Source organism: Pyrgilauda ruficollis, unplaced genomic scaffold (genome assembly GCF_017590135.1).
Source record: "Pyrgilauda ruficollis isolate IOZ18807 unplaced genomic scaffold, ASM1759013v1 scaffold4, whole genome shotgun sequence".
NCBI lineage: Eukaryota > Metazoa > Chordata > Aves > Passeriformes > Passeridae > Pyrgilauda > Pyrgilauda ruficollis.
Window position 1 is genome coordinate 16,547,180 of NW_024525489.1, and position 14,549 is coordinate 16,561,728.

The following is a 14,549-nucleotide window of genomic DNA, read 5'->3' on the forward strand; positions in this document are numbered from 1 at the left end:
GAAGACTCTCTAGGTTGTGCAATTCCTCCTCCTTTATCAAATTTTTACCTCCACAACAAGGATGCTCATCCACATACTTAAACAACATTATTCAGAATCACAGAGGTACTGATATCCCCCATAAACCCTGCATCTGGCATTCCTATCACATCAATCAAGATTTTTAAGAGATTAGGTCTGAATTCCTCTCCCTTAATCCCAAAGCAACTCACTTCAAGCCCTTGAACTCCTTTTCTTTTCCATATATTATATAAAATAGGATTTCCTAGACCTCGGAAATAATTCCTTTTACTTGGCATGTATTTTCAGTGATTCAGTCTTCACTGCCTAACAAAACTAACAAACTCAGGAGCCTGGGACTGGTTTCAGTAGGACCTGCATCTCAATTAAGTCCCTAGAATGGGGAAAAAAAGAGCATACATTCTCTAAGAGCCATTCTGAACTCCTATGCTTCTACAAACAAAATAGGTGAGAAGAATAAATACAGAGGTGGGCAGGAGGGCAATTTGTAGAATGTAACAGAGACCAAGGGACTAATCAAAGCCACACAGAATCAGAGCCTAAAAACTTGGGTGAATGTTCAGTGTATACAGTCAAAAAGACTGTAATAAATGCAATAGGGACCCAAAGCTGTAAACAGCACAGGGGGACCATGTGGTAATATCACCACAGAAGAAAATATCTAAAATAGGTTTTCCTTCTTTCCTAATGGTGACAGAACTCCTGAAGACCAAAGAGACATGAAATAAGAAATAATTAATGTTTCCTTAGAACATAAAAAAGAGTACCAGGATTTATAACTCCTAGGCTCCTGCCTTAAATTTTGTGTTTGCAAGTCATGATAGTGGAAATGTAGTCTTTTCTCTGTATTTCCTGCAAGCAGCCAGAAGCAATCCAATACAACTAATTTAGTTGCTGATCCAAAGAAAGAGTTTAGGGACTAACTAATGAGATCTGGAATGCCTGGAGTTTAGGCAACTTTTTAACACAGTCACCAAGAAAAGGGCAAATTTATCTGCTGGCAATAAAAAACGCCCAGCATTATAATATAAAGCTCAGGTAACTGATCCAAGCTAGTCCTTATCACCCGGATCCAGTGCCTGGAACAGATTATCTGTTCAGTGGCAAAAGATCAGTGCCATCCAGATCTTTTTCTGGAACTTTGCCAGAAGACAATGTCCATGTCTCTTCTTTGACATGAGACAGATGAAGGAGGGAGCGGTGACAACTTTTCCATAGCTGAGTGATTATAGCATGTGAAATTTGGGTTCAATCTTCTGATAGTGATGAACTAACCTTGGTCCCACAGGGATGGAGCTATCTTTGCTTTTTTTTGAGGCTGGTGTATGTATGCAGGACCCTTCAAGTTCACCCTAGAAGTGGGGCTGGGAAAGGGAAGCTCACTTTTCCCAGCACTGCTCAGAAAAAGTGGTTTTGACACCTCTGTTACTTGGCAATGACAGGAAGAAGCTCCAAGCCAACAGATGATCCGAGGCTGATGCTAGTCTGAGCAAGAAGGAGCATCACCATCTGGAAGAGCCTGGGACAGTGACAACAGGCAAGATTACAATTTTTACCGAAGACAGAAGCCGTAGCAGCCTGGCCAGGACCGGGCTCACACCCTGAGCTGGGCTGACTCCCAGCATCTTATTTTGTCTAATCCCTCAGTGCTACCAAAACATTGTATTTTCTTCTCATGACGTGACTGTAAAGAATTTGAAATAAATGTTGTGTTTTCATATTTTTCTTGTTACTGCAAAAATGACAAGACCAAAGCAAAGTCGTTCTGTTTTCTTGGGGAAGAATTTCCTCCGTATCTGGGGGTTTTGCCGTCCCAGTTCCCCCGGGGCGCCGGAAAGCCCGGGGGTGCTCGGAGCGCCGTACCCACACGCCTCTCGCCAGCTCTCCCAGTGCGGGTGGAGGCGCCAGATTTAAGAGTAAAAAGGAGCCGTAAGCGGGAGAGAAGCGAGCGCAGGGCTGAGGGGAGACCGGAGGGCACCGGAGCCGGCCGGGGTGCGAGCTGCCCGGGGCTTCCCAGCCTCATTCTCCCCGGAGCTGGTGTCAGGTATTGCGAGGAGGGGTAGGGGCCCGGGAAGGAGATGGCTGGAGGCTTTCCAGCCCCGGCTCACGCAATGCTAACTCCGCACGCAACGGGGAGGCGACAGGCGGAGGAGGGGAAGCTCTTCGGCTTCCTCAGCCCCTAAGATGCAGGCGAGACTTCGCCTCCCGACAGCGAGAGCTGCGAGCCCGCCCGCCACCCCTCTCCCCTCCCGGCACCTCCTCCGCTAAAACTTTTGGCCCCGGCCATAAAAGCGTCCGCGGCTCAGCCGCTCTGCTTGGCGAGGGCCCAAGGGCAGCTGGCAAATAACTGCGACCCCTCAAGCCAGAGGACGGGCCAGGCAACGGCGATTTGCCAGCGGGGCCGTCCGCGTCCCGCCCGCACCGCGCCGCGCACCGCGGATGCCAGCGGGTTTAAAGCCGGGAGTGGCAATGCCAGGCGCCCAGAGGTGGCGGCTCCGGTTCCGGCTGAGCCTGCGAGCAGCGGGCCGTCCCCTCCGCGCCCTCTGAGCCGCTCGCCTTCGCTCCCTGCGGCGGGCTGGGCTGGCCCCGTCCCGTCCCCGCAGCCCAGCAGGCGGGTGGGAGGGAGAGAGAGAGGGAGGGGGCGCAGCAGCCCGCTCGCTCCCGGTCCGCGGAGCTGCTCGGGGCAGGTGGCTGCTAGGGCGAGCTCCGAAGGGTTAAAGAGCTGGGAAGGTGATAACTGCGCTGGGATCGGGCGCAACTGGCATTTGCCTGCACATGACCTGCCAAGCTCCGGGTGACAGGTACCGGGACTCTTAATGAGTTTCCCAAAGGCTTGGATCTGAACGCCGCCGTCGCCGCTCTCCTCGGAGCCGCGGCTGTCCTTTAGAGCTGCCGCCGGCTGCACAGCTCCTCTCCATCCTCCTCGAGGTCTCGGATGGAAGCAGCGTGCAACAGGTCAGTTCTGCTACAGGAGCCCGCCGCTTTTTCACCCCTTCATCCTCTCGCTGCTTCTGAAAGGGTGGTCCCCGGGCACGGGGATGGGAAGCGGGACCAGCTAGCACTGCCACGCAGAGTCCTCAGGCATCCTCCGCAGCCCATCCCCGGCGCGGCAGACCGCCAGCCTGCGATGCCGCGACGGGCCCGAAGGTGCGGGGAGGAGGGAAAGGTTCGGGACGGAGAAGGCTCCGCGGCCGCGTGCGGAGGTTTCTCCGGAGCAGCGGGGAATTCCGACAGTGGGGCGGGGAACCCGTTTCTCGAAGGGGCTTTTTCGCCGGGGGGAGCGATGTGCAGCGCCGGAATTAACCTGTCTCCGACGCACGGCAGTTGCCTGCATCTGCGGAGGCTCGACAGGCGAGAGCATCCTCCTGCTTTTCTGTGCGCCTCTCTCAGCCGTGACCTGTTGGATCTCCCGCTGAGAACTTTCCCTACCGGCGGAGAGCAGCGGCTTCCCCGCCAAATACGATTTCGATCTCTTATTAGGAGCTTGCCACTTGATTATTGATTATCCCCTGTTTTTCGCATAGGATTCGGGGGGCTTTAGGCACACGAAGAGCGCATAGCAAGGACTTGCACGGACTCCGAGCGCTGGACGGCTGCCGGGGCTCCCGTCCGCCACACCTGCGGGCCCCGCCCGGGCTTCCTCTTGCCCGCGGGACCTGCAGGTCCCCCCACCCCGCGGGGACGCTGCCTGCTGACCTTTCTCTTTGCCTTGCAGCATGGCCCTCGAGAGGCTCGGGGAAGCGCTGCGCGGCATCCCCCCGTTGCAAAGCTCCCTCCTACTCCTCCTCTGCCTGCTCGCCGCCATCCACCTGGGCAAGCTTCTCCTGCAGCATCAGCAGCGCCGGCGGCAGGGCCAGCGCCGGGAGCCGCCGGGCCCTTTCCCCTGGCCCCTGATCGGCAACGCGGCGCAGCTGGGCAGCGCCCCGCACCTCTCCTTCGCCCGGCTGGCCAGCACCTACGGCGCCGTGTTCCAGCTGCGCCTGGGGCGCTGGCCCGTGGTGGTGCTGAACGGGGAGCGCGCCATCCGCCAGGCCCTCGTCCGCCAGGGGGCCGCCTTCGCGGGCCGCCCGCCCTTCCCGTCCTTCCAGCTGGTGTCGGGCGGGCTCAGCCTGGCCTTCGGCGGATACTCGGAGCTCTGGAAGCTGCACCGGCGGGCGGCGCACGCCACGGTGCGCGCCTTCTCCACGGGCAGCCCCGCCACCCGCCGCCTGCTCGAGCGGCACCTGGTGGGCGAGGCGCGGGCGCTGGTGGCGCTGCTGGTGCGCGGCAGCGCCGGCGGCGCCTTCCTCGACCCCTCGCGCGTCCTGGTGGTGGCCGTGGCCAACGTGATGAGCGCCCTGTGCTTCGGCCGCCGCTACAGCCACGGCGACGGCGAGTTCCTGCGCATCGTGGGGCGCAACGAGCAGTTCGGGCGGGCGGTGGGCGCCGGCAGCCTGGTGGATGCGCTGCCCTGGCTCCAGCGCTTCCCCAGCCCCGTCCGCGCCGCCTACCGCGCCTTCCGCGACCTCAACCGCGACTTCTACGGCTTCGTCCGCGGCAAGTTCCTGCAGCACCAGCGCAGCCTGCGCCCCGGGGCCGCCCCCCGCGACATGATGGACGCCTTCATCCGCCTGCAGCGGGAGCAGCCGTGGCTGCAGCTCGAGCACGTGCCCGCCACCGTCACCGACATCTTCGGCGCCAGCCAGGACACCCTCTCCACCGCCCTGCAGTGGCTCCTCATCTTCCTCATCAGGTATGTGCCGGCGGAGGCGGCAGCGCACCGGAACGCCTGGCCGGCCCGGGGTGGGAGGGATATGCGAGCCCGCCCGGGGTGCGAGCGCCTACCAGCCCCGGAGCAGCCCCGTTTAAACTGCGCCGAATGGGCAAAGGCGCTGCTGGGAGGACTTCTGAGGCGGGAGCAGCCGGCCCGAGCCAGCGCATGGAGCTCCGGTCCGGGCATAGGCGGGGGCGCGGCCCCGGCAGGGACCCGCCGTCGGGTCGCGGGTCTGCGAGACCGGGCAGCGCCAGCCCGAGCAGCGCCGGGTGCCTCAGCGGCCTCCGATTAACTAACACGGAAGCTCTGGGAAACCTGCCAGAAAGAGATAAGGAAGTATAAAAGAAAATAAATCCCACCCTACTCAGGCGGTCGGGTTATGGTGTATAAGGAGAGGCTGGCAGAAAGGCAGCCGAGTAAAACCTGAAAGTAACAGATTTTAGCAGGTCAAGATCAAGGAGATCATAGGAACAGGATAACAACCGCTTAAGCACGGTAAAGAGTTCGTGCACCGCTTTACAAACCCGCTATTATGCTGAGCTGCCGTTGTGTGTGCCTTCCTTGCCATTGCGTGACTGGGCAAGGCAGACCCCTTGGGCAGCCGGCGGGAGCGCTGCCCTGGCACCGGCCTGTCCGCCGGGGACACTCAGAGAGGGGAGGTGTTTAAGAGAAAGTGCCATTACACCGACTCTCTTGCCTATCCTGGCTTTTCCTTCCATCGCCTGCTTAATTTGTAGGCATATGCAAACATTATCTACTCAGTCGCTTCTTGAAAAACAGGCAAATATTTAACACTCCAGCAAAGGGTGTGATGCCCCAGTGTTCACATAACTTTTGGGTTTCTCCCCATTTCTCATGTTTGCCCAGCATTTGACATGTGAGTCTGCTGCAGGAGGAAAAAGCAAGGATGCAGAAGAGAAACTTGAATACTTAAAGCAAATGAAGGCTACTGGGCAAAGACAAGGAAAAGATGTATTAACATTTTGATCTTGTTTGGTTACTGTGTAGACTTCCAAAGTGTCCAGACTTCAAGACAGTCAGCTTTAAATACATTATTGAGAAAATGTAAAAATGTAAATACATTATTGAAAAAATCATTTGATATTAATTAGAAAATGGTTTCTCAAAATAGAAGTGGGAACCTCATAAAGCCATTCTGACAATTTAATAATTGGGATTTTTTTTTTCTAGCTTAGAAACCTCCAGGCTTTCAAAGGTATGAAATATGTCTAGTGATAACAAACTCCATTCTAATTTTTTAAAGTTGCATACAGAGTTGGAAAATCAAATTCTTGTTCCCATGGAATATGCAATACTTAGAAGAGACAAGTAATTCTAGTTTTAGAATTTTCAAAGTTGGATCAGAATATTCACTTTCAGCACACTTTCAGTTATTGCTATTTTTTATGTTGAGAATCAGTTACATGGAATATAAAAGTAAAAACTGAGCAAATCTAAAATTACACCAGTGCACAGGAAGTTTTTTTTTTTTTCTCTAAGTTTTCAACTGAGTTCTACACATTCCTGCAATACATTTAAACTCTGCTCAAACTGCATCATTTAGGATAGCACTGAGATTCTGTGAGAAATGTTTACAGCAAGGATTATTTGTAAGAAAAATTCTTTGAAAGTGTTATGTACCCGCACACATCTTGTTTTAAATGACAGGTATCCAAAAGTCCAGGCTAAAATGCAAGAAGAAGTGGATAGGATTGTTGGAAGAGACCGTCTGCCGTGTGTTGAAGATCAGCCTCACCTGCCCTACATCATGGCTTTCCTGTACGAATCCATGCGTTTCAGCAGCTTTGTGCCTGTGACGATCCCACATGCCACCACAACCAACACCTTCATCATGGGCTACCTCATTCCCAAGGACACCGTCATCTTTGTCAATCAGTGGTCAGTGAATCATGACCCAGCAAAATGGTCCAACCCCGAGGATTTTGATCCAACAAGATTCCTGGATGAGAATGGGTTCATCAATAAAGATCTTACTAGCAGTGTGATGATTTTCTCATTGGGAAAGCGTCGGTGTATTGGAGAGGAGTTATCCAAGGTGCAGCTCTTTCTCTTTACCTCCATACTGGTGCATCAGTGCAATTTTACTGCTAATCCAAATGAGGACCCTAAAATGGACTTTACCTATGGGCTGACCATTAAACCTAAGCCATTCACCTTGAATGTTACGCTTAGAGATACGATGGATTTGCTGGATCAGGCTGTCCAAAGACTGCAAGCAGAGAAAGCAGTCAGTGAAAGTCAGCTGTCAGCAAATGCCTAAGCAATAAACCTTGCATCTAATCCCCCTCTCTCTTTTTAGACTTATATAACTCATATCTTATTCTGGTGATATTTTTGGTACATAGCCAATACTACACTTTACAAAAGCAGGAAGAAAAGTTGCACAAGGTATAATTCAAGTCATCTTTTTAATTCTAGAAGGAGAGCCAGGGGAACAATATATTAAATGATAAAACATAGGCAATTTGAAAGTAAGCCTTTTCTTTTCTAGCTTGTTCACAGAAGCTGTCAATGTAAAGTGCTTTTTATCTACTGACTGGTTGGAGCATCTCCAGGAACCGTCTCTATAATCCTTTCCATGTCTCCATGCACTATGCCTTAACTCTAAGTTTGCCTTCAGTGACTCCACATTCAGAAATGAAATCTCTTATTAAAAAACATACAAAAGCAGTTGCTCAGAACATTGCAGTCTGCTTCTGAATTTACTCTGCTGGAAACTGCCATAGGCTCATGGCAGCTCTGCTGTTCTGGCTGCTGGGATGTATGTTAATGCCTCAATACTATATGTTCACATGATTTTTGGTAAAATGGCAATGTAACGTCTTGCCTTCAGCATTCCAAAATGTTTACATAAATGCCTAAAACAATAAAAGTCTTGCTTGTGAGCATGTTTGAAACTAAAATTAATGTCTTATATGAAAATTAGCAGAATGTCCTGATATAGTAACTTTCCACAATTTTGAAATATCAGAATTTCTGTCACTAGGTGGCAAGGGTGATACAAATCATATGCTAATCTCTTCATTAGCATGTTTACGAACAAAGTAAGTATTTGAATTAGATTTATAAAGGTACAGCTGAACTTTTTGTTTCTTTACGAAGGAGTTAATATGGTTGTCCCTAAGCACATAGGTAAGTCTAGTAAAATCCACATTTGCCAAGGTAGGTAGAAGTGAGATTGGGGGGGTTTATATTAAAATGTTAATGCCACAAGCCTCAAGTAAAGCATACAGCAAATAATATTTCTACTCACTAGTCATTCTGTTAGGTTGAGTTAAATAGTATGTCTGAAAATCAACTATTTACTTTTAGTACAATTTGGAACAAAGTCTCAGAAGGAAAATTAACATTACATGTCCTAATTAAAGTACCCATTAAGTGAAAAAAAGTATTTTTACAATATTTGTGAGGCAAAGTTCATAAATTATTTTTTAAAAACACCTCTTATTTTAAAGTAAAACACACATGAAACTTTATGATATTGAACCTCCAGCTAATGTTTGTTTCACAAAGCTGAATATTTCTCTAGAAGGCAAACAGCCCTACACAAATGCCTGATTTGAAAAGTGTTGGGCACTTCTTTGGAGCTGCAGATCACCTTCAATTATGCATGAAATCCATCAGACGTGAGAGTACCTCACATGACTTGCTGTGCTCAACCGAGTACCAGATAAGGTATTAACAGGGCTAGAAAAACAAGGTTACAGTGCTACACAGTGAAGTAGCCCTGCTGAGACCTAAGCAGGTGAGGGTTTGCACTGTGACTTCCGATAGATGGCCAGTCTTAGTCACGCTGGCAGCAGGGACAGAGCTCCTACTGGCACTGGGAAGAGCTGGCTTAACAATGCAACCCCGATCTTAAGTACAAGCTTTGCTGCTGATTTCAAAAACCTGAATCAAGCCTACAAGCACTGCTCTATAACCCCACACAGTAATAATAGTACCTGCTTAAAGTCTCTGCCTTCATATGGCATCTATCATCTGTTTTAGAGCTAAAAACAGCTTTCTGCTGCATACACATGAAGTAACCTCAGGTGTTTTTCTGAGTTATGTACCAGTTTGTGATATCCCAGAACTTAGCCTATATCTGTGAAAAGCTTTATAAGATACTCAGCATTTTCATATGGAGATCTACATTAGATCAAATGCTAGCAAGACAATTTTTCTTGTACCTTTGTAAGTGCTGTTATTAAAACAAATAAACTATGTAACCTACAGCTGAATAGCTATTTTAAAGCACGGATCATCAATTCATACTTTAATAAAAAGTGTCTTTTGCAATTTTTTACCCTTCCAAAAGCTTTAACTGTGCATTGGCTACTAGTGCAAAATCCATCCATACTGCTCATGTCAGTCAGGGGGTTACACACCACATAGATGTTGGTCACATAAAGCCACATGTATTCTGTGAAGTTATTCAAATTTAGTAGCACCTATTTAGAATGTATGCAGTCATTTAGCAAGCTAAATTCTATGGTAATTTTGAGATGTATCATTGTGTTACCAAAATATTAAATAAAATTATTCTTACACTAACATTGCTTAGTTTATATACAGCTTTCTAACATCAAGATAAAGAAAATTATCATTTCCGATTTGGAAAGTATTATTATTTTAGGTCTTTGTTCATATACTTTACACCTTCTTCCCATTCCTGGACTTTAAGATTTTTCCTCCATGCTGCCCTTACAGCTTCTCAGGTCTGTCTGCCTTTCATACCTTGCCATCTGTGTTCAACTTCCTAATGCTCCTTGCTAAGAACATTCCCTGCTGCTTGCCTCAGCACTGATCTGAATTCTCCCCTGTCTTTTGCTTTTTTCTAATACCTGTTAATCTCTCCTCAGCCTGCTCAATCTCCTCTGCTATGTCCTTTCCTCTGGCATTTCATTTTACTTCCACCTTCCCTATTTTCAAGCCCACAGACTGGTTTTCCTTTCTCTGTTTCCCTCCTATATAGAGTGCTGGCATCTATATACTCCTGACACTGGGGACCAATTCGTGCTCTTTTGGCCTGGGTACATAGTCAGGAGTGCCAGGAATGGAAATCTCACAGCCAAACAGGCCTTGACGTGCCCTTGCAGAGCAACCTCTCACAAAATGAAGGCAATCCCCTGGTGAAGGGTGGCTGTTACTGCAAATGTAAAGCATTTCTTCATGATGAAGCATCTTCCTCTCCCCTTGATCTTCTTTTCCTCAGTCTGCTACACAAGCCTGCTTACTTCAGAGCTGTCTTAGAAATGACCACATTTTCCCTAACCCCAAGGGAGTGGAACAAGATCTGGGTGGGACAGAAGGCTGGGCAGACTGATAAGCAGTAGTTTCCTTCTGATTTGAGATATTTTTAGCTGGAGTTTCCCCCTGTGGGGGCAGGATCTAAGCTCAGGCTGAGTTGGTGAAAACAGGAGCACAAATTGAAGACAACTTACATAGTCCTCCCGGGAACAGTCAAGGGCCTGTGGAGTAGGTGTAGGGCCCAGACATATCCCGTGCAGTGTGTACATGGCAGGGGCTGGCCAGTGGGACAATGCTGGTTCAGAGCAGCTGTCCCTGGGTAAAAGCCAAGAGTACTTCCCTCAGTAGCCTGTGACTGGGTCACCACATCAGTACCAGACAAATACAGGTTGCTCTTTCTTCATGAACAAAAGCAGGAGGAATCTAGGCAGCTATATTCAAGGCAAGAGTTCTCCTTTAAAAGTCTTCTTGCTCAGGTTATAGTGATTTCAAGGGTTAGGAAAGCCAAATGTCATCCAATGTTTGCTTTCTCTGCGTATGTGTGTGCACACACACTCAGCCTATCTCCCAGAATTCTACTAACATCCTTTATTCAGATTGAGATAAGGTATTAAAAAACCAAAACATGCACCATAAGAAGCAAAAAAGCCCATAAACCCCCCAAAGAGGAAGCCTGGACTTAAGCATACATTTCTTGCAGAGCCAGTAGCTGTCAGACCACTCCACTACATAACAAGGAAGGGGAGCAAGTAGGAGCTATTAGTAGCTAGCAGAGTTGATATGGGATATGTTTATACCAGTCAGACCATTACAGTCCCTATGAAACCAATGGAAACCTGCTGGCTTTGGCAGGAGTTGGTTCAGAGGTGCTGAAATCCATACCAATAATACAACAATAAGGAAAAAGACTCATCAGAGCCTGAGCAACAAGCACTGCTGTAAAGGTGTGTGGGGGAGGTCCAGGATCTATACAACTGCTGGTGGTACCAGCACAGTCATGGCACAACGCAACTAAATGCCATGCCAGTTAGTTTTGCATCAGACCCAGTGGGTTTTGTGAGTTTCAGGGACTGATGCATAGGTCTGTCTGTAGGAAATTGTTTCAGAACATCCAATCAGAGGAATCAGAGACTAGGCAATTGGGAACTCACATTTTACCTGATAAAAGTTGAGGAATTAGCCTTGGAAAGTAAACAGTAAACATTTGTCTTTGCTGCATCTTTAATTTGGTTAAACATTACTCAGATCTTTCATTTGCCCATGTAACTAATTCAGCTTGGGATGACACTGAAAGTGGATCTGGCTTTCTTCATGAATGAAAGGAAGGGCTGAACTCTGAATGGTGCTGTTATTTTGGTAAACAGTACAACACGGACACAGTGATTCAAGTTTCAACAACTTCTTTGCTGTTTACCACCCTGTATTTCTGCAGCTGAATTTTTTCCATGTTTCAGTCACTTGTACTCACATCAGGCCAACTCACTTAACTGTCAGGTGAAAACAAGCTCAGTGTTAAGCACAGACTGTCTGGAGCATTTAAGACAGCTGTAGTTGATGCTTTGACAGCCCTACTTTTAGGCTTTTTGCCAACTTTTCAGACAGCTTCATGACCCAAAAAAAATTGTTGCTCAGTTAGTGTTGCCCTGTCCTTCATTACTTAGAGCAGATCTTGCTCCAGCTCGAAAGCACAGAGCTAGGGATACCCAAATTAGAAAAGAGTGTCTCAAGTCCCTGTGCTCTGGGTCTGTGCTGGATGTCTGGGGACAGCGATCCATCAGAATAGTTAACTCAGGATAGGATGCTCAGGCATTTCAAGTGCACGTGGGTGGAGGCAGAGAAGCAGCGGATTCAGAGGGGACTCATTAACGGTGCATAAATCAGCTGCTGAGCTATGTAGGAGTCAATTGCTGGAGTGGCTGAGAGCTGGCAGAGGAAAATATATGTCTGGACTGCAACAAGATTTCAGCTGGGAAGGAAGTGTGCACAGGGTCTCTGAGTTCCAGGAAAAGACAGATGGTGATTTCACATTGTAAATACACATACAGACACAATACGCCAGCGTTAGGGTGATAAGAATCCATAAGGTATTTAAAGATATTCACATCAGCAGCAGGGAGCATCAAACTGAGAGCATCCGGACCTAACCTTACCAGCCTGAAGACAGGATGACTGATTGTTTTTCTGAAAGATTTGGCAAAAAAAGGATGTCTAAAAAGTAAGTCCTGGCTGCCTGTTAAGTCAAATAATAGATCTGGAGGCAGCAAACACAGAAACGAGAGCTGAGGAACTAAACACGAGGGATCAGCAGCAGGATTTGAGAACAAAACAGGTCTACAACAAAAAGGTCATGGATAGTCTGTCATTCACCTCACCTTGGCATCCCCAGTACCTGAGAACAACAGGAGGAAGAGGCAGCTCAGCTGCAACAGTCTGAACACCTTTGGGGGAATCTTCCACTTGACATTCAGACACAGCAGTAGAAGAAGCTGGCACTACACTAGAGAGAAACATTTCTGATCTAGAGGGTCTGTTCAGAGCAGTTCAGTGTCATTTATTTGAGCAAGATGAGCAGGAAGGGTTTGGTATCAGTTGGTTATTCTCATGCTATAATTTTGTCTTCAGCTGTATCTAGGCTCGCTCAATACCCCCCAAGGAAAACATGGCATATATATTGTGGCATGCTCCAGAACTAGGCTTAATCTCTGTATTATTGGTATGTTTCCAGTGGTGGCTCAGACTAGGCTTTATTTCCACAATCTCCCTTCTCCCAGCCTGACCTCTGGTAAGAGCATAACTGTTATCATGCAGAAACAGGCTTCTAAACCTCTCATGATAACAAATGGGATTTCACATAATCACATTTTCTCTGCTAAAAATAACAGAACACCCTCCACTTATCTAGACTGTTCTGCTCATCATAATAGAAGTGGACACGTGGAGTGAGCCACCTTGCTCCTAGTACAAAAGCAAGATTACCCGAGCAAGACAAAGTTTGACTTCACAAAGCAAGTATGGCTTGCAATTGCCTGCCATGCAACAATACCCCATGCTTCTTTTATGCTTTGTATTCTGTGAAGTATTTTCAAGCTGCAGTTCAAAAATTTAATTCAGCTGTATATCTTCTTTTTAATTACACTTTTTCACTCTACAGAGGAAAAGCATAAATTGTGAGGCTATTAATATTCTGTGATTTGGGAAATTTAGATAATTCAAGTTTTAAGAAGTGCTACCAGAAAGTTAACTTAAACTTCACAATAATTACCCTAATGAAAAAATGAGACTAATAAATTTAAAAAAAAACTTTTGTTCCATTATAAAAAAGCTCATTTTCCTTCCCTTCATTTATGTGTGCTGCTGCTGGGACACAGCATTGTGCTTCAACTTATTCCAAGACATAACTCAGTTAATCTCTCTGTTTCTGGTGGGACACAGGAAGAGCAGAACCTACACTCTAGAACAATATGCCCTGCAGGGAAGCTTTCTGAGCAACCCTTCCAGGTGGCACAGAAACAAAAGAGAGGTGTTTTCCATCAGTTTTCTTCAGAAAAGAATTCTTTCTCTCATGCGCCTAACATCCTGCCCAGCCAGCATCTTTGCAGTATGTGAGGAGCACCAGTGCCACAGCGAGCTCCTCACATACTGCAAGATCAGCCAGTGGGGCTTTGGTCAGAAACTACACAAATAGTCTTTAAAAAATCAAACAAGGAAGAATTCCCATAAAGAAGGAAAAGAAAAAAAAATCCAGAATAAATGAATATTTAAATTGACAAGGTTCTCCACAGAATTACAAGGCAGATGCTCCAGTGACATCATACCTGAACTGAAACTTTGTACAAAAGAACCCCTATTCCTGATGGCATTAAGACTGAGATATTTAGCACCTGTGTGTGCAGCCTTACAGCACACTGACAATCTTGTTCTCTGCATTTGAAGGTTAAGGTAATTTCCTTGAAGTCATCAGCAGAGACAGAGTACAAAACATTTGTCTCACAATGTATTCACTATACAACACTGTTAAAATATCTTCACACCTTACTTAAAGCCAGCAAGATTCCTTTCCTATCTTCACAGGGGATCTTTCACCCTAATACAATACTTTTCTGCTTGAGTAAATAGCTCTTGAGTAAATAGCCTGTTCCCAGAGTTAAGTGTACACAGTAGTTTTTATTGGGTATAAAGCCATAAAACTGCTCAGCAGAACAGAAAGGAAAGTTTCTGGAATAAATAGATGCTCCATCAATTGTCTGAATGACTGAAACAGTGAAATCAGAAGAAATGCATGAGGCTTGCATACTAAGCTTTTGCTCTCAAGAGGACAGATTGATTTTCCTAGGATTTATGAGGAGTCAGTTAATGAAGTGACTGGACTTCTTTAGCTATTTTTATAGCCCCCAGACTGTGTTGCTGTTAGCATATAATATTTTCCCTAGTGAAGATCCAGTTAGCACCACTTCCTGCATCCTTAAATTCATATACAGCCAAGGTCTTAATGTAATTATGAACAAGTTCCTCCCTGAGGATT

At 47.2% G+C, this 14,549-nt stretch overlaps 2 protein-coding genes across 3 annotated transcripts in view; one reads left to right on the forward strand and one right to left on the reverse strand.

Annotated features, from left to right (window-relative positions):
- Window positions 1–14,549, reverse strand: part of RMDN2 (regulator of microtubule dynamics 2) — an 88,230-nt gene that overhangs the window by 11,584 nt on the left and 62,097 nt on the right. The window lies entirely within an intron of this gene.
- LOC121358603 (cytochrome P450 1B1) lies at window positions 1,997–9,331 on the forward strand. Of its 2 annotated transcripts, XM_041476944.1 has the most exons (4): window positions 1,997–2,065; window positions 2,823–2,976; window positions 3,737–4,753; window positions 6,443–9,331. In XM_041476944.1, exons 2-4 carry the CDS (start codon window positions 2,957–2,959, stop codon window positions 7,053–7,055), a joined length of 1,650 nt encoding a protein of 549 aa, XP_041332878.1. In that variant the 5' UTR covers window positions 1,997–2,065; window positions 2,823–2,956; the 3' UTR covers window positions 7,056–9,331. The 2 variants fall into 2 exon arrangements, with proteins under 2 accessions (XP_041332878.1, XP_041332877.1); XM_041476943.1 differs by lacking the exon at window positions 1,997–2,065 and having other exon boundaries at window positions 2,078–2,976.

Excerpts from the sequence above, each read along its gene's own strand:
- LOC121358603 (XM_041476944.1), top strand. The coding sequence starts at position 2,957 with ATGGAAGCAGCGTGCAACAG. Across the intron at positions 2,977-3,736 it reads ATGGAAGCAGCGTGCAACAG|CATGGCCCTCGAGAGGCTCG; the intron begins GTCAGTTCTGCT and ends TTTGCCTTGCAG. Across the intron at positions 4,754-6,442 it reads CTCCTCATCTTCCTCATCAG|GTATCCAAAAGTCCAGGCTA; the intron begins GTATGTGCCGGC and ends TTTAAATGACAG.